This window comes from Neofelis nebulosa, chromosome 15 (genome assembly GCF_028018385.1).
Source record: "Neofelis nebulosa isolate mNeoNeb1 chromosome 15, mNeoNeb1.pri, whole genome shotgun sequence".
Classification (NCBI taxonomy): Eukaryota; Metazoa; Chordata; class Mammalia; order Carnivora; family Felidae; genus Neofelis; species Neofelis nebulosa.
This window is the reverse complement of record NC_080796.1, coordinates 35027487-35051060: the sequence shown is the minus strand read 5'-3', so window position 1 is coordinate 35051060 and position 23574 is coordinate 35027487. Positions and strand designations below refer to the sequence as shown.

General features: G+C 37.6%; 1 protein-coding gene across 3 annotated transcripts in view; it reads left to right on the top strand.

The window, feature by feature from the left end:
• The window catches only part of KCNK2 (potassium two pore domain channel subfamily K member 2), a 196761-nt gene that overhangs the window by 94655 nt on the left and 78532 nt on the right, over positions 1-23574 (top strand). For all 3 annotated transcript variants that reach the window (XM_058700295.1, XM_058700296.1, XM_058700294.1), the window contains exon 3: positions 15543-15660. In XM_058700295.1, the coding sequence (XP_058556278.1) occupies positions 15543-15660 (118 nt within the window). The remainder of the gene's footprint in view (positions 1-15542; positions 15661-23574) is intronic.

The following is a 23574-nucleotide window of genomic DNA, read 5'->3' as shown; positions in this document are numbered from 1 at the left end:
TGTGGTTTCCATTGTGTTTATATAAAACATCTTGTTGTTACAACACTCTATTTTAGGCTGATAACAACTTAACCACAATTGCATACCAAACTCTTCTTTTTTACCCCCCACCAAAAAACTTTGGGTGGTTATTGAGGTCACAAATAAGACTTTTAGTTTTGTATCCATGAACATAGTTTTGTAGTTACAGTTATTTTGTATACTCATGTTTTAACTTCTATATCACAATTAAAACTGTTATGCATCACCATCACAGTTCAACGGTACTCTCAATTTGTCTACCTATTTATCTTTACCAGTTACGTTCATACTTTCATGTACTTTCGTGTTGCACTTTAACAGCCTTTTACTTCAACTTGAAGGATGCCTTTTAGCATTTCTTATAAGGCAGGTTGAGGAGTCATGAGCTCCATTAGCTTTTGTTTATCCAGGAAAACATTTATGTTTCGTTTTTGAAGGACAGTTTTACCAGGTATAGTAAACCTGGGTGGCAGTTTTTTCTTTCTTTGAACCTATCATCCCATTCTTTTCTGCCCTACAGGTTTTCTGCTGAGAAATATGCTTATAGTCTTACAGGGGCACCCTTGCATGCAATGAGTTACTTTTGTTTTGCTGCTTTCAAAATTGTCTCTTTGTTTTTGACTTTTAACAATTTGATTGTATGTGCCTTGGTGTGGACTTTTATAATTCATTCTATTTGGAGTCTTTTGGTCTTCTTGAACCTGGATGTTCATTTTCTTCCACAGATTTAGGAAGTTTTCAGCCATTATATCTTCAGATAAGCTCCTTTCCTCTTTTTCTCTTCTACTTCTGGAACTTTGGGTGTATGACTTTGAGTCAGCTTGATGGTAGACCATAAATCCCTTAAACTTTCTTCTCTCTTTTTCATTGTCTTTCTTTTTGTTCCTTTGGCTGGATAATTTCAAATGTCTTGCCTTGGAGTTCTCTGATTCTTCTGCTCAATCAGGTCTGCTGTTGAATTCCTCTAAGAGATTTTACAGTTGGGTTATTGTGTTCTCCAGCTCCTAAATTTCTGTTTAGTTTTCTTTTATATTTTCCATCTCTTTGTTGATATTCCCATTTTTTCGTGCATTGCTTTCTGAACCCGCTGAACATCTTTATGACGGTTCTTTTGAATTCTTTGAGGTAATTCATATACCTTTGTTTCTTCAGTGTTCATTTCTGGACATCTATTTTGTTCCTTTGAATTGTGCTTTCCTATTTCTTCATATGCCTTGTAATTTTGTGTTGTGATCTACACATTTGGTAAAACAGCCCCCTCTCTCAGTCTTTACAATCTGACTATGTACAGGGAGAAGCTTTCTCCCTTGAGATTCTATAGGCCTCTCATGTCTTTTCTGTGGATGTGTTTCTCTGAACTTGTGCATGTAAATTCCCAGTTACATGGATTTGCCAGTTTCTTTTTTTTCAGGAGCTTGTAATCTCTTGCTACCTCTGGTGTCTGTCTGAAGTACTGCAATTTTTCTTGAGCTATTGCAAGCCTCCCAGGGCTTTGTTATTCTCAGTGGTCTTGCAGTTTTTAGAGTAGACTGTATCCCATCAGCCAGTGCTCTGAGTTGGGCAAGACATAAACCAATCCTTTGTGTAGCCCCTTCAAAAGCCAGAGTGTTGGACACATGCTCCACTTTTCCCTTTTTCCCTAAGGGAGAGGTTGCCAAGCTCTACTGGCCCATGTCTGCTAGACTGTAGGTCCTCTGGAGCAGAAGCAAGCCACCTAGCTCATAGTGTTGTCATTGTCCCCTAGGCGTCTAGAGGGTGCCAGGCTTCATCAGTACTCTGACATAGCAAGGCAAAAACCAATCCCTTGAGCAGTACCCCTTAATCCAGAACATTTGATTCATGTTCCAACTCTTTGCCTACTCAGGGAGAAGCTGGGGGCTAGGAGTTTTCTCACAGTTGCACCATGCTAAACTAGGGGGAGTGAATTTTCCTCCCATCTTTGATGTGACTGGTTTTGTGCTCATTTGGAGTTCAGGAGCCTCTTAACTGATTTCTGGATTTCTCATTAAGGGAATTGGTCTGTGCACTGTTGACCCAGTATCTCTGTTGGAGGAGGTGGATCTGGGGGCTTCCTCTTTCACCATTTTGCTGATATCATCTCTCCTCTCTTGAGGTTATGGGTTTTAAAGCCAAGAGCAACTCAAGTAAGTTTCTTACAATTATGGAAACAAAAAATAAGTAAACTAATAAGCATATAAGGTAATTTCAAGCAATTCTGAGTATTTTCAAAAAGTAATAGAGGCTACATGCTACAGAATTGCTGTCTGGGCCAATTAAATTGGCAAATGAAGGAATTCATGTATTTTAGCACAACCTGAAAAACAATAAATAGTCGACTGTGAATAGACTTGTGGATACTGAGGGAAGTTATTCCAGGTAGAGAGAAGGGCAAGTACATGATCTGACTTATGACTTAAAGGCATTGCTGTGGTTACCCTGGGAGGAACAGATGTAAGTGGACAAAGCTGGAACCCGGAGGGAGGTGGTGGTGGCCTTATATGAGGACAGAAGTAGAAGCAGTGGATGTGATGAGATGGGATTAAATGGGATATTTTGAAGTTAAAGCTCATGGAATTTGATGTGAGGTGCGAGGGAAAGAAGTCAAGGATGGTGCCTTCCAAATATAGGTTTTGGGCTCTAAGAACCGGAAAACTAAAGCTGCCAATTAATGACCCAGGGAAAACTCAGGTGGAGCGGGTTTCAGGGAGGAGGTTGGGAATTCATTCCGGCATATGGTCGGTTTGAATTGCCTTTGTTGTTGTTGTTGTTGTTGTTGTTTTATTCTTTTTATTTTTTTAATGTTTATTTATTTATTATTATTTTTTAAATATAAAATTTAATTGCCTTTTAGACACCCAGGTAGGGAAGCAGTCCAGAATGAACAACACATTTGGGAGGTGTCAGCATATTGATGATATCGAGAGCCTTGAGTTTAAATGAAATCACCTAGGAGTGTTAGATGGGTGGAGAACAGAACCAGAGGCTCAAAGGTGAAGGGAATGAGACATCCTTCAGGGAGTCTGAGAAAGCTAGAGAGGGTGGTGTTCTGTGGGCCAAGTGAAGACGTGCTGCTGAGTTGGAGCGATTAGCTGTGTCAAGTGTTAACTTACTCTCTTCACTGTGACGTGTAGTATACAATTAGTGTTGTATCCCATCGGTTCACAATTGTAACCACTGCGTACTTAGGAATCAGTAAGCACAAAATATACCACAAATAATTCTTGAGCAGTTGGCATTACACTAGACACAGAAGCTGTGTGTGACGTAAACATTTAGGATAAGGCCTAAGGACCGTTTGGGATACATTAGACACAAAGGGATAAAATAAACAAAATGCTCACCCCAACTTCAAACTGACGATTGGATTCTCTTTAAAAATTTATTTATGAATGTATTTATTGCTTGGGACTTCCCATGTGATTTCACATAAAAACAATACTATAAATGATAACTATGTCCAAAGCTAGTTGACCAAAGCCACAGTACAGCTAAACTGTATCACCAAGATGAGAGGCTGGTTTTCTAGGTTAATTATCATTTTTACTTACTTTGAACTAGTGATGTGTTTAGTCTCTTTATGCTTCAGCTTCGGTGGAAGGTAAATTATATATATATATATATATATATATATATATATATATATATACATACATACACACACACATACATAATACATATATACATGTATATACATATGTGTGTATATGCACATATGTATGTATATATGTATGTATATGTGTATATATGTATATATGATTCCTGTTAAGTGATATATATATATTGGTAATGGTCACAGTGTTAATTTTATGAGATGGTGAAGTACATCAGTCTTGCACTGCTGAGTCCAAATAGTTCCTTAAGGAGACAAAGCTATCTAGAGGACACCCAGTAGATGCACAGCAGATACAGCAGGTGATTAAAAATGAAAATTGAGTGACACCTAGGTGTATTCAGTCATCTCCTGATGCCAGCACTCTGGACCTGCCAGTGACTGCATGTTATGTACTTTTCTCTCCTTCTCTCTCTCTCTCTCTCTCTCTCTCTCTCTCTCTCTGTCTCTCCCTGCCCAGTTTAAACCTATCATACTTGTTCCACCAACATAAACACATGCTTGGTTGGAAGGAGTCTGGGGGCAGGAGAAGTGACGATCGCTAAGCATGTTGGGCCAACATATGCCTCCAGGCATTAGACCCCACCCCCGACTAAAGACTGCCCTAGCAATGGCATCTTTGAGGAAGGAAGACCCTCCACTGTCATGCTTATCATGTGGATTTTGAAGCATCTTCCCTTTCAAAGGTTGCCGTGCTCCGAATTGCTCTTGGGATTGGTATCCTTGTGTGAATGAAGATGAACAATACCGCATATGTGAATGACTAATGTAGAAAACATGAGGAAAGATGCCAGGCTCGTTTTCAGTGCTGAGCATTGTGGTGTGTGACACTCTTAAATCAGTCTGAGAGGTGCCCGAGGGAAGGGTTTAATTACATTTTTGTGCAATAACTACTGGACAGGTGTCAAAGGGTAGCTCTATCATTCCAGTCGGCTTAGAAAAATATAAGACATTCTATCAGGTTCTGTTTCTCAAGAAAATGGATTTCAACCAATTCAGTATTTGCTACGACTGGTGAGTGTATGGGTGTGTAATTGAGAAATACGAGGAAAACTTGGAGGAAAGCTAAGAAGCTCAGACAGGATGGGTATGAATCACTACATTTTGGGAAGTTATTCATATACTATTTTTGCTGTCTTGATTTTGTGACATTGAGCCAAGAAATATAAACATATTAAGCAGTTTTGCCAGACTTCCTTTTCTCTGTGTAACGTTAGCGAGTCATTAGTAAACTAACCTGCAGTGTATTAAGAAATTTTCCCTGGAACCTGAAGGCATAGTAATTTCTTTTAGACTTACTAATGGCAGTGAGTCAGCTCAGTTGAAGTAAGAAATACATTAAATTTAATGGGGAGGGGCTGAAACAGAGGAACTGCCGATCCGAATATTATTGAAATATTCTAGTAATGTGATATTTTGCCCTTACTGATGACTGATTTTGGTAATGGGAAGTTTGATTTATTCAAACACAAATTTCCTTAGTTGGTCACTTTGTTGGCTGTGTGTGTGCATTTTCAGAACCTGAGATTTTCCGTCCTTGCTATGATCTTTTAGTTACAAATTCAGAAAAGGCAAGAAAAAAAAAAATCATTTGTTTTAAAAACCTATAATAAAGAAAAGGGTTGCTTTTCTGTGGGGACTCGAATAATTTCCCCATTTCCTCTGTGATGACTTTTATATAGGTTAAAGTACTTTTTTGTTTAAATTTGTATCTGTTATGGAAATATGGGCTTAAGTGTGCTGGAAAACCAACTGAATTAGAGATCAGTGGTGTTTTACTGAAAAAGCCATCAGAATCTCTAAATTTGGGAATTCTATGGATCCACGTAATTGACAGAGTAAAATTCGCTTTGCGTCATTTTGGGCCATTTCTTTTTCTCATCAGTTTCGAACTTCAGGCCTTTAAAACAGCGCATGAATAAATGATGGTTAGTGTGGCATGCCCCAGGCAAAATGGTATAAAAATATCGTCTTAGATACTGTGTCTTCTTGATCTGTTTTCTGCCTACTTGCATCCTATTTTAAGGGCAACCTCCTTTAAAAGAACTTCCTAGACAGAGTGACTATGACTTGAATTAAGTTCCTATCTTATTCTCCTAGAACTGTCTCTTCTTTGTTATCTTTTATCTCCCCCCGCCCCCTGCCCCCCACTTGCTCTTTTGTTTCTTCCTGACTTCTTGTTCTACCTCCTTCTTTCTCCATATTGTCCTATTCTTTTATTAATCTCTTTTCTACTGCCTGTACTTATGCTGAGATGAGGTGGAAGGGGCCAGAAAGATAGACAGAGATTAATATTCTGGTAGAATATTAATATGCCCTAGAAATAATATGGAATCCAGGAAAATATGGAAGCATGCACAGCTGTGGGAATGCATATTTTAGTATGCTTGCTTCACATGTATTTTTCTGGCTCTCCAGAGTTGCAAGAACTCAGGGTCTTGACCACATTTTATCCTTTCTATACCACAGTGTGATTTCATGCAGGACTCCAAGAATAACAGAATTGTAGTGTTTCATGTTCCGTCCTTGTTTGATGTATAAATCATCTCTATAACAACTTTGCCAATGGTCATTTGAACTTGGATACAGTCATCCAAATGTATTCATTAGTAGAAGGTTGGTTATGTGAACTATTTTACATGTAGCTACTCAGTGAGGTATTGATGACCATGAAATAAGGTATTAATGGCTTCAAAATGCCTTACGAAATCTTATGTGATATGAATATAGTTGAAAGCACATTTAATGGATAATTGTTAACAAAACCAAAAGTTGAATATATATGTATGTTCAAAAATGGTTTTAGGGACTGTGAGTGATTTTTTTATTCTTATTTTTCCAAAATCCAGTCATTTGTACATTAATTTTACCATTAAAATTGTATTCCAAAGTGGATATAACCAAGGAAGGCAGCTCTTATACCAAGAAGTATGCCTCTTGCTTTGGGCTCTGTTGATGACATCCATCTCTCACTCCCTGTTCTTTCCTACTCTGGATTTTAAGTTTTTGTTTCTGCTAATAGGAAATAAATTTACACTTTAAAAAGAGCAAGAAAAAAGCTGTATATTTCATTAGTCTGTATAAAAATAGCTTTGACATGCGATGGTATAATCTGTAAATAGAAGGAAAGAGATGGGAAGGTAAGCAAGATGTTTATTTTTAGAGGTGCTTTCTAACATCTACTATGCGGAAACTGCTTCCCTTAGGAAATACTATCCTTTTTTAGGTTATAGGAATTAAGTTTTGGGGGGCACCTGGCTGGTTCAGTTGGTAGAGTGCACAACTCTTGATCTCAGGGTTGTGAGTTCAAGCCCCACATTTAATGTAGAGCTTACTTTAAAAAAAAAAGAAAGAAAGAAAGAATTAAGTTTTTTGTTTTTTAAAAAAAAGGATGCTTCTCTATAAGGAGTTTCTAATTGGGGATGCCTGCGTGGCTCAGTCAGGTGAGTGTCTGACTCTGGATTTTGGCTCAGGTCATGACTCCAGGGTCCAGGTTGCTCCACACTGAGCGTGGAACCTGATTAAGATTCTCTCGCTTTCCTTCTGCCCCTCCCCCTGACTCATGCCCTCTCTCTCTCGCCCTAAAATTAAAAAAAATAATTAAAAAATTTTTTTCTAATTAATGTGCGATTAAACATAGGTAATGGATTACATGGAAATACGTTCAAAGATTTTTAAAGCCTTAAAAAAAAAAAACCATGAAATGTATTCTGATTCAAATTGTATCCAGCAAGAACAGTAGATTAAAAACATCATAGCATTACCTTTCTTACTTAAAAGATATACACTGGAGAAACCTTGAAAACTTGCTTCTTTACCAGACTCTAAATTTAGAATGGTTTAATCACCTGTGTTCTGTATAAAATATGCAAATGTACTACTCCATTTTCTTTCTCCACAGAAATCAGTAATATATTTTCTCAAAGGAAAAAGATTATTGATGCTAGTTTAAAAATCTAACCTTTGTCAATACTTGCATATAACAGTTTATTTAACTGTGGAATGTAATTTTGGAATTTCTCATTCTTTCAGGGATTTATGTAGATTCCTCTACTTTTCCTAGCTAAAACAAAAGCTTTATCTCTGCATAACTAGAATTTCTGAAAAACTAAATTTCATGTAATGTGTCCCAAGTTCCTTTATCAAATTGGAGGCTAGAATGTATACTATATGCAATATTTGATAGCAAATGATGAATATATAAATGTCCTTTTACAAAATATAAACATCTTAACTATTAGATAAAACTCCTGCCTTTTCAGATATATGCAAAAGTTGGACACAACTGGAATCCCCAATAAGAATTCATCAGTTGGCCCATGTTTTCTCAAAACAGTATTCTCAGCCATACAGGGTTTTAATCAATCTAAGATGTATATATTCTTCACATAGAACTATAAGCAAGAACGTAATAGATTGATTTGATATTCACAGTTTCTGCTTATGGGAATTAGCTTTAATGCTGCAGTAATAAATATCCCACCGAAATGAAAGTTAGCATGTTATTACATGCTATTCTCTTGTATGCTAATATGAAATTACCATCTTATAGACCCAGAAGGGCTTAGCTATTGGCAATTTTATATGGTTCAACCTAGTACTGTCATTAGCTGAGAGCTGCCGCTGGACTAGGATAGTCTTGTGGATCAATATGGTAATACAGTGTGGTTTTCAAGAAGTTGTTTCCTCCCTCACTGGACTGTCAATGGTCCCAAGTGGTACTCTGACAGAAATATTATCTCATGCGAGGAAGCCAGTGTCATTACTTTAGCTTCCAGAATACCATGAAAGGACAAAAAAGTGAAGAAGCATTTTCTGCCCATAGTTTCTGGGCATTTTTCCCAGTAATACAAAGGACGTAGCATGGGATTCCTCTGTATGTAAGTTTACACTAAAGATCTATGATGCTCCCTTTCAGTTGAACCTAATCTGTTATGTCCAAGAAGCAGTCCCAGTGATTAAAGACTACCACATGTCACTGACATCAGAGGAGAAGCTTCTTGTGCAAATTATATCTGTAAAGAACATTTCAGATAGATATGGCCAATCAAGTTTAAAAGAACTCTTAGGGGCTCCTGGGTGGCTCAGTTCTTTAAGCATCCGACTTCAGCTCACGTCATGATCCTACGGTTCGTGAGGTCGGGCCCTGAATCAGGCTCGCTGCTGTCAGCACACAGCTCACTTTGGATATTGTCCCCCTCTCTTTCTGCCCCTCCCCAGCTCATTCTCTCCCCGCCTCTCTCTCTCTGTCTGTCTTTCTCTGTGTCTCTCTGTCTCTCTCTAAATGTATAAACTGTAAAAAAAAAAAAAAAAAAAAAAAAAAAAAAAAAAAAACTATTAGGAAATACACAAACAAATGTGACTTTGCATTGATTTAAATATACCAGTCAGGGTTGCCTAGGCTCCACAGTGACGTATGTGAATTATGCGCCTGTAAGAGTAAAGGCCATCTTGAGATAGTCTCTGGATTTATCAGCAGGACCCTTGAAAGCAGTTCACGTCATCTGACATTAGGTGATCATGGTGTTGACATATACCCAGAAGATTAAGAATGGGATCAACAATGATCCTGTAGCTTTTGGCAATGATACTCATACGTCACAGTGTATAATTGATGGATGATGATTATTTTTGTGGTATAACAATACATAGTAATGATACCTACTGCTATGTCTTCTCACAAAGTTCTTTGGCAAAGAGAGCATCAATTATTATTTCGCTTTTCTCATTATGGACTCTTCAAGTCTTTCAAAATAATCTTGCTTGCATACTTGAAGTGTTCGGATGAGGTGTTGTGAATGTGTGATTTAATTCTTTTCCTCAAGGCTAGGCCCCTCTCGGGATAAAACTTGCTCCTCCACGAGCAAATAGTGGCACAAAAAGATATGTAATTGTTCCTTACGGAAATCTGGCAAGATAATACTAATGTTTCTCGTTAAGGAACTGTTTAATAATACAGATGCCAGTGTAAGTATAAATGGATTTGGCCCCTGATGTCAGTGATTGGAAATAGTGTTCTTTTCCATATGAGAAAAACATGAGGTCCATCTTAAATACCCAGCCAAAAGAAGTTGTCATTGAGCCACGTCAATGATATGTCAATGATACAGACATCATTGGTATAACCCGGTTGGGAGCTAATAGTTGATACCTGCAGTTTAGAATTTTTACATCATTTAAAACTTTAATGTGACTTTACTTTTAGGATTAGAGGTATGAAAATGTATTTTAATGAAGTCATGATTACGATATTAACAGAGGAGGAATTTGGAGAAGGCATTCCTTCAGAACATTCTGTATTGTTTAGATGAGCATGAACATCTGAGCATCTGAGTAAAGGGGGAAAAAGCGAAATCAGAGCCTCCAGTGTGACCTGTGTTTTAAGATCTATGATATAACCTACTCTGAAAACAGTACATTCATCAGGTGTACTGATGGGTTACTTACTGATGGGTACGAAGGGTTACTTAATTTTCAACATAATTTCCTTCAATGACAAAATAGCTAGTCAGGTACCTTTTACCACATGAAAAAGTTGTTCCTAGGTATTGGGCTCACAGGAACATTTTCATGATAGTCAGTGATTGCCTTGCATTCCAGGGTTAGTCTCATACAATTACAAATAAGTGTGTCCTATCAATGTTTGGTGTCAAAGCTGAATATGGTTCCAAAACTCCAAATGACATTGAGATATCAACGTCTTACAATTCAAGTAGGCACAAAATCACAGTAGAACTCTGTGAACTTCTGTTCTAAAGACATCGCTGTCATGGAACTCGGATTTTTCATCATAACTGTTATGAGTAATTACCTTTATCAGCTCAGTGAGTATAAAGCTCTTAGAACTCTGTTTCTGAAGTTACAATTTATATTCTTGAGTAGAACCATGTATTCAGCTTCTTTTTCTTAACACACGTTCTATGATTGTCTATATACTGAAGAGCAAAAATGAAATGTGAATCCAAATAAGATTATCTTATACTGTTTCTAATTGTATATTTTAAGTTTGGAAACCCTTCCTTAATCAAGACTTCAAGTAATAATATGTTAGGATGAAATTTATAGGACCAAAATGTCCTTTATTCTAAACAATTCAATTTATTCATAACTTATCAACATGACTCGATTGTCCACAAAAGTTGTTATTGATGATATGATTGTTACTTTAGTCACATTATATGGCACATGCACAAACAGTTTTAACGAAGGCATTTGTTAAATGCTTTGATGGCCTGAATTGATGAAATTGCAGAGACTCTTAGATCTATATCAGTACACTTGTCAAAGGGCATGCAGTTTCTTGTAGCTGTTGACCAAGAGACCTTGTACAAAAACATAAAATAAAATCGTAAGAATATTCCAATTTAGGAACCTCATGGTAGACTCATTCTCATAGTGATCTGACATGTCACCAGTTCCATCTCAAGCTCTGTGATAACTATCTACAACCCACACATTGCCAAGCATTACTGTTTCTGAGTCTACATTTGCTTCCTTTGCATTTAAATAACTTGTGGATGTTATCCCAGAGTCTGGGTAATGTTGCACCTCATCATTGAGAAGCAAAAGAATGGGCTAAAATAATGGTGCTGACCACGTAGGCTGTTTTAAGTCAATTGTTGGCAAAATTAGCTTGCATCTAGTAATCAAATAATGTTATTTAATAGGGTGGAGTCTAAAGACGTGTTTTATCTTTTTTCACTTATAAATTGATCACCCGTATTTTTTTTTACTTCTCTGTTGTTTCCCCATTACCTAGCATCATAAACAGTTGGTAAATATTTTTGAATAAATGAATGTGTTAACGAAATGTCTCTAAAATATAAAACTATACTTTGGATGCAGTTATAATCTATCTAAATCCCAACCTCCTTTTCCTTGTTTTTTTTTTTACTGGAAGCATTAGTTTTCCTGGGAGTTGCAAAGCTAGAGATTATTGTGCCTGTGCTTATAATGCTTGTGTGTACATCCCTTGTATGTTTATTGCTATCTTAAAATATTTCCAAAGACATTTTTAGGCTTTTAAGTTCTGTTTATGTGTCCCTTTTATTTGCCTGCTCTTGTAATTATTTAATTAAATACCATTTCCTTGCCAATAGTAAATATATTTAATGATAAAACACTAAAACCACTTTTTATGTGACAAAAAACAAACAAATGTGCTCTCAATTATTTTTATTTAACATTGCTCCGGAGATGCTGGCCAATGTAATAAGAGATGAAAGGTAATAAAACATAACTTTTGGAAGACGCAGAGATAAAATGCCATTATTTGTAAGCTATATGCTTGCTTACTTTGGTTCTCCAGGTAGAAAACAAAATCAGACAACAAAAGAAAAATACGAGTTCAGTATATAGCAGATTCTCAAGATGTGGTCCCAAGACCCTTTCAGAGGTTTGATGTGGTCAAAGCTATGTTTTTGAAAATACTGAGATGTTTTTGCCTTTTCTGCTCTCATTGCCTCATGAGTTTACAGTGGAGTTTTTCCAGAGGCTATGTGATGTGCTCTCCAGTAGGTTGAACACAGAAGCATATATTAGAATCTAAATGTTTTCTATCAAGCAGGATATTTAAGAGATTTATAATTATACCAGCACTCTCAACAATAGCCAAATTATGGAAAGAGCCTAAATGTCCATCAACTGATGAATGGATAAAAAAATTGTGGTTTATATACACAATGGAGTACTACGTGGCAATGAGAAAGAATGAAATATGGCCCTTTGTAGCAACATGGGTGGAACTGGAGAGTGTGATGCTAAGTGAAATAAGCCATACAGAGAAAGACAGATACCATATGGTTTCACTCTTATGTGGATCCTGAGAAACTTAACAGAAACCCATGGGGGAGAGGAAGGAAAAAAAAAAAGAGGTTAGAGTGGAAGAGAGCCAAAGCATAAGAGACTCTTAAAAACTGAGAGCAAACTGAGGGTTGATGGGGGGTGGGAGGGAGGGGAGGGTGGGTGATGGGTATCGAGGAGGGCACCTTTTGCGATGAGCACTGGGTGTTGTATGGAAACCAATTTGACAATAAACTTCATATATTGAAAAAAAAAAGAGATTTATAAGTTACAAAACAGTGCCTCACTTCTCACTATTTTTTTTGTTTTGGAAAACATAATAATCTTCATAAACGTAGGTTACTTACGTTAATGTATAATGGCCTTATTTTATTTTTACATGAATTAATCAAAAACGTTTTGAAAATTAGAAATTCCAATAAATATAGTAAATATCAAAAGTTATAACTCATATATACAAACCTTCTTGATGCCTTCAATAACTTTTGAGACTATAAAGTGGTTTTCAGAAAAAAAATGAGAATTACTAGTGCAGAGAGTAGGCAATATATATTTGTGTATTCAGCAGCTATGACTAGTTATAATTTAAAATGGAAAAACATAAAATACTTAAGAATAACCTTACAGACCTATGTGAAGCATATATAAGTACTTTATTTCAGGAAATTAAAGGGGACTCAGTCACTGGAGATTCATACCATGTTCTGTGATAGGAAGTTTCTCTATGCATTAATGTTCAGTTTCCTTAATTAATTTATAGATCTCATATATATCCAAACAGTGGAAACATGTTCAAAATTAGCTTCATTGTGTGCTGTGTACATATATGTGCATTTATTTATATTTGTGTACATTTGATGGATAATAAAGGAAGCATTGTTATTTATCTTTACACACAATAAAGGATATATAAATGTAAACAATTCTTATCAATTAACTAAGGATAAAATATTAATATTAGAGGTAATAGCATTGCTAAGCACTTGTAAATTGTTGGGAGTGCAGTTGTAAATTATAACAACCTTCCTGGGCAGCTGCTTGCTACTATATATCAAGAACGTTAAAATATTCATAATCTTTTTTTAATGTTTATTTATTTATTTTGAGAGAGAGAGAGACAGCACGTGCATGCGTGTGAGCCAGGGAGGGCCAAACAGAGAGAGAGAGAGAGAGAGAGAGAGAGAGAGAGAGAGAGTGAGAGAGTCCCAAGGAGGCTCTGAAGTGTCAGCACAGAGCGGGAAGCAGGGCTCCATCTCACAAACTGTGAGATCATGACCTGAGCCGAAATCAAGAGTCAGATGCTTAACCAATTAATTGAGCCACCCAGGTGCCCCCAAATATTCAGTTTTTAATGTGGCAAACTTATTTCTAGCAATCTGTCCCAATGAAGTATTCACAAATGAAAAAAATATATTTATACATAAATATGTTCAGAGCAGCACTTTTCATAATAAGAAATTTTAGAACAGCTTATATGCCTACATATCTGGCAGTGATTAAGTAAATACGGTAATGACAAAGAAAAACTACATATAGAAAAATATTAAGTAAAAATAGAGTATATGTTTCATACATTTCATAAATCCAACCATGTAAAAAGTATAGCAAAACACCAGGAATAGATACTTTAATACATTAACAGTGTTTATCTCTGGAGTCTGGAATTGTGGATAAGTTTTATTATTCTTGTTATGCCTTTCTGTATTTTCCTAAATTTTTTATAATAAATATATATTGTTAAAAATTTTTTTTTAATTTTTTTAACGTTTACTTATTTTTGAGAGAGAGAGAGCAAATAGGGAAGAGGCAGAGGGAGAGGGACACACAGAATCTGAAGCAGGCTCCAGGCGCTGAGCTGTCAGCACAGAGCCCGACGCGGGGCTTCAACCCACAAACCATGAGATCATGACCTGAGCCGAAGTCGGACACTTAACTGACTGAGCCACTCAGGCGCCCCTATATTGTTTAAAATTTTAAGAGAGCATAGCCATTTAATTAACTTTACACAGAACTACTAAAGTTTTAGTTTATAAGGTAAAACAAATCAGACAAATGTAATTTTATATTGCATTTTCAGCTCTGGATTACATGCTCTTTTCCATCTGACGGTAACTTTCTGGGGTAGTGCCCTCCATTTTCACAGTGCGGTTTTTGTCCACTTGCCAGTAGACTGAGCTTAAACAAATCACTTTACCTCTCTCAGTATTTAATTTCCTTGTCTATCAAATGAAGCTCCTTCCAATTTTAAAATCTGGAAATTAAATGATAAAGATCTCTAAAACTATACGCAGAAAACACCTTTTCCTACAATCCATATGTCTCTCTTTTACTACACAATTTTCTCCTAACATGTTCTCTTCTGTGTTTTGTTCTTCTGGATATCCCTATCCTCTGCTCAACATCTGATGATTTAGGAGATTATAATGTCATCTTTCTGTCTGCCTCTCCTTACCACTCAAGGCAGTGTCCAGATCCTAGTGTCCCTATATGAATATTGTTGATTCTCATCTAGGGGCTTTTGGTGATATTTTGGTGATGCTATGAGATTGTAATCGAATTTATAAAGAATCTGCAGAGATTCTAAGAATCTAGATATACATGGAGTAACTTAAGTTTGATAGTGAATTGCTATTGCCTTTTTAAAAAAGCATCTTATTGTTATATACACTCTACAGCTATACACAAACCAGGCTTGGCTGAAACATTCAAAATGATTAGCACTTTGGAAATAACCTGCTTTTTGATGAAGCTTTCATATATTATTTAAATTGTAAGTGTGCAATATTTTTGCTTTGTGTTGCTTCCTAAAAAAATAGTAGTTGATTCAAATAAGTCACTCAATATGCTAACAGAAGAGATACAAATGCATATTGGTGCAGTATGATATGCTCCATACAGATCCATTCACTTGATATCAAATACAATTTTCTTATCATGTAACTTATTAAATTCTTTAGTAGAAAGCCTTAATCTGTATTGTATACTCCAAATGAAAAAGCAAGCCTTAAAATGGATTCTTTGTCTAATTCGTCAACTAGGGTGAAATATGTGCTGTTTGATGCCTCCGTGTGATTTATGTGTACTGATAAATTTCTTTTTAAACTTGCAGCAAATAGTGGCAGCAATAAATGCAGGGATTATACCTTTAGGAAACACCTCCAATCAAATCAGTCACTGGGATTTGGGAAGTTCCTTCTTCTTTGCTGGCACTGTTATAACAACTATAGGTAGGAGACAACTTATCTTGTTTTCTAATCTTGGTACAGCTTGTGAGCTAAACTTCATGTTTGAATTTTTCTTTTATGGCGGGTCAATTTGGTCTATAGCATGTAGAAAACTAGACTTTCGTAAATGGATTTTGAAAAGAACGTTGAAAGGGTTGAACAAAGGGATGGTGGAAATGAATTCGTTATTGTACCTGAATACTAATTTACGTTTAAAGTGCATATGAACCCCAAAAGCAGTGTACTTGAGTCATTTGACTAATGGATAGGGATGTCAGGAAATGGCTTGAAATGATGATTTTGGGGGGGGGACAAATGGTTTTAAATTTTCCTGCCTCTTTGATTCTTTAGTGTAGAAAGAAAACGTTTGAGTACCGTTTTGACATTCTTTTCATGAAGTTCTTATCTGATATGACCTTTACCAATTTGTAAATTTTAACTCTATAGTTCAACAGATTATCCCTGTTCTTATATGCTTGCCTGTCATGATTGCTTCAGGGATTTTTAAAAATATATTGTGTTTGCAGTAGTGCACATGTGTAAAAAAACCAACACCGAAATATGAAGATTACAAAAAGAATTAAAGTCTAAACCCTCGCTGTTTGCCTTCTACTCATGTTGTTTGTTATAAAAATCTAAAAAGGACCTCATAGTGGAACAGGGTCTCTTTTTGGGCTTGACTGTGCATACACTCAGCACTTTCTAGGAAGCAGAGAGGGTGTATATAGATGACTTTTCTTCTGGTAGTTAGTCATTCAGTGCCCAAGAAATATCCAGAGGCTATAAATACAGACCCCATAGAGCAATCCATGCTTGCCATGCCGTGGGGATTAGGAAGGGTTACAGCTGTCTTGTTACATGGAAGGAGGTGGGTTTAAAACATAATTTTCAAGATAGAGAAGGAAATGACTCATCCCAGTTATGAAGGAATTTTAAGTGGAAGAATTCTTCCCTTCGACATATGCTTGTGATGAGATTTCCTCTCATGGGCCTGATGTCTGATTTTGGGGTGTGAATTACGATTCTAAAAGTTTTCATATTATTATGTGATGCCATTGATAAATTATGAAGTGGATAAGATTTTCAAATCAGTACTTTATATCAGAGTCCTAAATAAGAGGACAGAGACAACGTATGGATGAACTCTTGCTTAAAATCTTCCTTTGGAAAAAAAAATTTGTAGAGTCTTGTCATTATCCAAATCCACCATAATGACTCTTTGTGCTGGATCACTTGCCAGTGAGATAAATACCTGAGCGTGTTGATTTTTGCCTTTGTTGAGAGGTCAAGGAACTATATTTACTTTTCCGTTTCCAGCAGCTAGGTCAAAAGTGGTATGGCTGTGAAAATCTGGAAGAATGGCAACCTGGATTTCTAACCATAATGACAGGTTAACCTCAGAGCTTAGACATCTTGGCCATTTCTACTATGGAAATAACTGTTTATTGTGTAAACTACTTAGAGTCTAGAAGAGAAAAGAAACTTCACAGACTCAGTGAGAGTGGTTTGTTTCTGCCCAATGAAAACTCAAAAGTCCAAGTTATAACTCTTCATGACCACCACTAAATTATTCTGCGAGAGACTTAGTCATTATGCTGACTTACTGTTGCATCCTATGTTTGTAAACAGTCTCATATCTTGAATCCCAAATTCAGTAAGTTTTGCAGACATATACTTCAACACATGAAAAAATAAACCATTATTACCAGCCTTACCCCAAATTATAGCCATTAAGCACAGTAGCTGATTATTTAGGTTGTTTAGGTAGCTACCTGACAACAGCCCACATTCTCTACTGTTCTATCTCAGGCTTTAGTCTTAGGTGGATTAAGTCATTCTAGGTCACCCACACTTCCTCCATGGTCTTTTACTCCTAGGTCAAGGTCATCTCCTATGACCTTAGAACAGATTATGATCTAGGGCAGGATAAAAATTTTGGCTTCTTTATGCGTGTCCTTTTGACACTTAAGTCATCATCCAATAAAATTCAAAGTATAATTATTAATCTTTGTAATGACAATAATTATGTGAGCTTTGAAGTGGTTTTTAACAATCACAGACATTGTAACCTCTAGCACTGGCTGCATTGCATTAGTTATTTAAAAAAAGAATTTGAGGGGCGCCTGGGTGGCGCAGTCGGTTAAGCGTCCGACTTCAGCCAGGTCACGATCTCGCGGTCCGTGAGTTCGAGCCCCGCGTCAGGCTCTGGGCTGATGGCTCAGAGCCTGGAGCCTGTTTCCGCTTCTGTGTCTCCCTCTCTCTCTGCCCCTCCCCCGTTCATGCTCTGTCTCTCTCTGTCCCAAAAATAAATAAAAAAAATAAAAAAATAAAAAAATAAAAAAAAAAAAAAAAGAATTTGAGACAGTTTTGTAGAATAAATTACAGGGGCTTTTACACGGTGCCTGGAACAGGCAGTGCTTGACGGAGCTGTGTTAGCTACAGTTGTCCAAGATGCGTCTATTTGGTGTTATCAATTTGCCTAAGAAGCCAAAGGGACTGTTATTATCATTGGAAATATGCCCAAGGGAAGTTTAATGATACAAAACAGATTATTAAAACTTAAGGCCTAATTTCACAGTTTCTCTTCATATATCTACATACTCTCCAAATTCATATGCTTCCAAACCCTGCACAAATTCCATTCCACAGTTGCACAGGCTCCAGTCCATTCTTCGCTATTCTCAAACCTCACTTCCAGTCATCAGTCAGTTCTGTTGGCTCTTACCTCAGAGCACATCCACAGTTAAACTGCTACTCACCATTCAGACTGCCGCCATTTTGGTCCAAGCCGGCATCATCTCAGTGTCAGCATCCTTGCAGAAAGAAACCTTCTACTGAGAGCATTTGTGTGCTTTACAATGCAGAGCAAACACCATATTCCTCCCCACCTCTCTTAGTAAGATGCAAGTAGTTCCGTGAGGTTAGGGATTTTTTTGTGTTTGCATCTTTTGTGCATCCCCAATGCTTGATCCATAGGGGGTGCTTAACAATTATTTTTGGAATTTAATAACAAATAGGCATTCTAAATGGTCTGAGCTGTGGTTTGCTGTAAATTACATAATGCTAAATTGACCTATTATACCACATTCTTAATAGCTCTTTAAAAAAATATTTATTTATTTTGAGGGGGGGAAGGGCAGAGAGAGAGGGAGAGAAAGAATCCCAAGCAGGCTCTGCACTATCAGCACAGAGCCCGACGTTGTGCTCAAACCCGTGAACCGTTGAGATCATGACCTGAGCCTAAGTCAAGAGTCGTATGCTTAACCCACTGAGCCACGCAGGCGCCCTCATTCATAGCTCTTTTAGCAGATTTTATGACCAACTTTTTTGTTAGTTTGTTCATTTATTTATTCAACAAATAATACAGCACCATCATTCTGCTGCTATAAAGATAAAAGATAAATCGGTTGAGCCTAAGTTGCACACAGACCAGTCAGGAAGGCCAGTGGACAAACAGTCATTTATAATCTAGTGTGTCACATGCTATGGGTTAAGACTATTTAATGGGAACATCTAGGAGCTACATGTCACAGAGATACTGGGATAGGTAGATGGATAAGGAAGGGACAAGGGATACTTGTCTTTTCTGAGTAAATGTTATCTTAGTGGAGACTGGAAAGAGAATTAGGAGTTTTCCAGGTGAGTGAAGGTGGAAGGGGAACATCATCGGCACCGGGAGCCTGTGTGGGAGAGATTAGGGCTAGGGAACAGTATGTTCTACCCGGGAATTGCAAGTTATCTAGAATTGTTGTTTGCACTTGAAGGGATTTATCCTCAGAACCATGTAAATCAGCAAGTCAATGTAAGTAGCTCCTGTTGAATCAGTGCTATTTCTGCCACTGCCAGGACATAAAAGATACAGCCCCTGCTTGCAATCCAACTGGGAAGATAGAATGTACACTTATGAAATAGCTGAAGAATAACAGAAATGAGTCTTGTATAAGCAAATGTTATATGCAACAGTGGCTTAAACAATGGAGTAAGATTGAGCAAAAGGAAAGTACATGTGGGCTGGAGCTGGGACGGAAGGCTTAATTGGAGAAGTTGGATTTGAACTATGCTTTGAAGAAAATGTTTTGGTTGAGGTCGATGGAGGGGGAAATGGCCTCCCAGGTCTGCGGCTGAGCGAGAATACAAAGAGGTATGAGCTTGGTTTATTTTGCGGATAGAAAAGTAAGAATTTGCGTAGAGTAGAGGAATTGTTTAAAGGAGTAGCGGTTAATATTATTGGCTGGTTCAGATGGCAAGAATTCAGCTGAATATAATTTGAGTTTTGAGAATTTGGGACCTACTACAATAAGACAGAACATCCATTGGTTTTGGGGTTTTTGTGGTTGTAGTTGTTTTGGAGAATGAAGTGACAGGTTGCAAGTGACTTTAGAAGGTGCATCTGTCAAGAAGAGGATGCGTGGAGACTGACAGTTGAGAGAGCAATTAGGAGACCGTCTCAGTGACCCACAGAAGGATGGGAGGGTTCACTGAGATGGTTGGAGTTGATGTTGCAAGAAGAGAGGAAGACAAAATGTTGAAGTAATTAGCTGCAGGATTCAACAGGCCTTGGTGACTAACAGAAGTTGAGTATTGAAATGAATATTTAAGCAGCAGGCTTGCAACTCCCAGACAGGGCTAGTCTAGCCCGTGAAAAGAATTTTTTTCAATGGCCAAGATTCATACATTGTGTTCTATTCGGAAGCTTCACTTTAGTCACCCTTCCCTCAACTTTTGCTTGTTTGTTCTTTGATTCAGACAGACTAGGAACGCAAGGTGGTAGACTCGTTCCCGGAGCTCTCATTAAGGCTGAAGAGACGAATGATCAATCAGGACATTAAAAAAAAAAAAAAAAGACCATTACTGATGACAATAAATGCCACCCAAGAAGTTCATGTGTGGTGATAGTAGATAGAGGGGGGAGCACGTGGGGGGAGGTGTTCCGAAGGAGGCTGATTTAAGATCTCTCTGAGCAGGTGACCTCAAAGCATGAGAAGACGGCAGCTAGGTAGGGAAGAGGGCCAAGATGCGTTCAGGGAGAGGGCCGGCAATGGCAGAGAGCCTGAGGGGGACAGACGTGGGCATGTTCAAGGGATACGGATGAGTCCCCGTGGCAGGACGTGGAGGAAGAAGCAAGGTTAGCGAGATTAAGAGGAGCCAGGGCGTCTGGGACTCAGGAAGTCATGGCAACATTCTGAATCCGGTGGGAAGAGCCGCTGAAAGATTTAAGCACATGAGAGGGATGATGTGACTCAGCTGCCATTCGGAGAGCGCGAGGAGAAGCAAGAAGGCCAGAGAGAAGGTTGTCGCATCAGTCCCTGTGAACGAAGATGTTGCCTTGAACCAAGGAGGTGGCGGTGAGGAGGGTAAATCATGTATCTGTCCGCTTTTTGCCCTCCTCGCCGCCACCTCGACAGATATGTGATTAAAAAAAGAGAGAGAAAGTTCGCTGATGGAAACACACTTATCCCTAAGAACAGAGCCAAAGGGGGACTACTCGTGTTTTCTCTTCCAAGTTATTTGAAAGCTAATAAGAAATCACTTACGATCACTTACGATGTTGGCAAAAATGATGCAATGGATAATACTTTGAGTTCGGTTTAAAGATTAGAATAAGATGTCAGATGATGTTATTACCTGAAGGCATTCAAATATAATGAGATTTTCCCCAGCGGAAAGTAAATTGGAATGCCAGGGCCAGGATTTGCCCAAGCTTATCGCTCAGTCACCATCTCTGAGCGTCAGAATGCAAATAACAAGGGCACCACTGTGGACTCTAGCAACTGTAAGATCCTGCAAGCATCATGTTGAGGCTTATGGAACACATTTCCTTGGAGTGGCAGTTCTCCTATTTACAAAGGACTCTTGTTTTCTACCACTTCAGTGTAGAGATTGAAATCAGTTATGCAGCTTCTATGTTTATTTTTCCTGTATTTTGAACCAACCCACCGCCTTCAGTTCGCTTTTACCTAGATTCAGTTGGTGAAGCTGTTATGACGATGGCCACACATTTACTGTGAACCCCTATTTCGCCTGTTTAACATAATGCCTAATTGATTAGAAAAAGAGCAACAACAAATAACCAAAAAAAAAAAAAAAACGGAAAAAAAAAAACCTAAAGGTTTAGAATCACTTTAACCAGCGGTTCCAAATCAAAGAAACGTCAGTTTGGGAAAGACAGAGGCTATATTGTAAACTGGGAGGCCTTATGCATGTCTTTAGCAGGGAGTCCACCGTTTCTGTCGGATATGGTAGAAAACTACAACTGAAAGAGTGAGGGGAAAATTGTCCTACTATTTTCTGTTCAGTTTGGCGATTTCATGAAGCCGCAATCCGAACTGGGAAATGAATAGACTTGAAACGGTGGTGTAGAATTTGACAGAGAGCATTCTCCCAGAGGATGATGTTGTTGTAAGCTTTGGGTGTTGAGTGTTATCTTATTACTGTAGTACACTCATTATTCTGTGGCATTTCACTAGTCTCTCGGCTGTCCTCAGAGCATTGCAGATTGGTTTTCGGAAACCCATTTTAAAGGAAAATTAAATGTTTTTAGGCAGCTTAAAAGGCAATCTTGCAAGGTGACTTCTAGTTCTGACCCTACAATCTCATCGCATTTTTCTTTATGCCAGTTTGTTAAAGTGGATGAGTATTTTTTCCAAAATAAGTAATTCTGGCCTTGTGCAGCTGAAACACAGACGTTGAAATTAAGAGATTGTTTTGGATCTTTGATTCTGTTTCTCCTCCCGTCCACTTAAATTAATGAAAATAGAGCCTATCTCAGGATATTAACATATGTTCCTGTCACTCAAAATCTTCACATAGGTTTATTTCTTTTCCAAGTTAACATGCATTTCTCAGAGAAGATATCTTCTGAATGGTAGTTAAGTTTGCAGAGTGCAAAATCACATTTGATAAGCAATAAAGCAGAATTATTGCATAAATATATTGTAGACTCCAAAGAAATAATGAAATAGATTAGTCATCTTTTCTCAGGGCATAGATTTGTTACATCAGTCACAAAGAAGTTCAATTCAGAACCCTTAGTTCTTTGAATCCTGTGCTGATTGGAAGGAGGTTGAGAAACATTAGGAATATAATCTTCCCGGGAGTGAGGCAGCATTTTTGTTTGGTTTTGGTAGTAGGAAAACACACAGCAAGACAGTACAGGTTTAACAGAAACTGAAGGTCCCAGAAAGAGGAGGGCTGGCTATGATAATAGCATGGTGGTCGTTCATTTGTTGGGTATGTTCACATCAGGAACTGCTTGTACTCTGAAAAAAATACGCTTTTATATGTTTCTGCATACTTTTGAAAAGTTTGCAATAACCTATTTTTAATCTTCTGGAAAGCTATCACTGTCAAATGTTGTGATCAAGAAATTACTCCAAAATTGGAAGCAAGCAATTGTCACAAAGTTCATGCCCCGAAAGAGATACAGAATCCACTTTTTTCTTGCCTTCTCCCCCTTCTCAACCACTGACATGGAGCATGGTTTACCATGGGTTATCGATTTTGTAGAGCATCTGACTGACCACCAAATATCCAAGCACTGCTCTAAATGGGATTAAAACTAGGAGAGATGATTATCAAAAAAAAAAAACACTTTTTGTAACTGCCTCAAATAATTCATTTGATAATAACTTTTGTCTGGACCTGTCTCCTTTCAGCTAGTAATTATGCTACATATTTGTTTGCTTCCCAATCCTTTGTGTGTGTGTGAAATTCTTTAGACTTGTGCAAACTTACTCTTGGAAAATTGGCATTGTTATTTAAGCGGTGCTGTAAATGTAGCATGATGTTTACAAAAGACGTACCTGTGCCAAATGAGGTTCGTGTGCAAGTATGGTGGTTTGGGTGGATATGAAGTACAATGTACATGTGACTAATTCTAACTGGAAATTGGAATTTCACGCAGCCAACTCTTGGTTC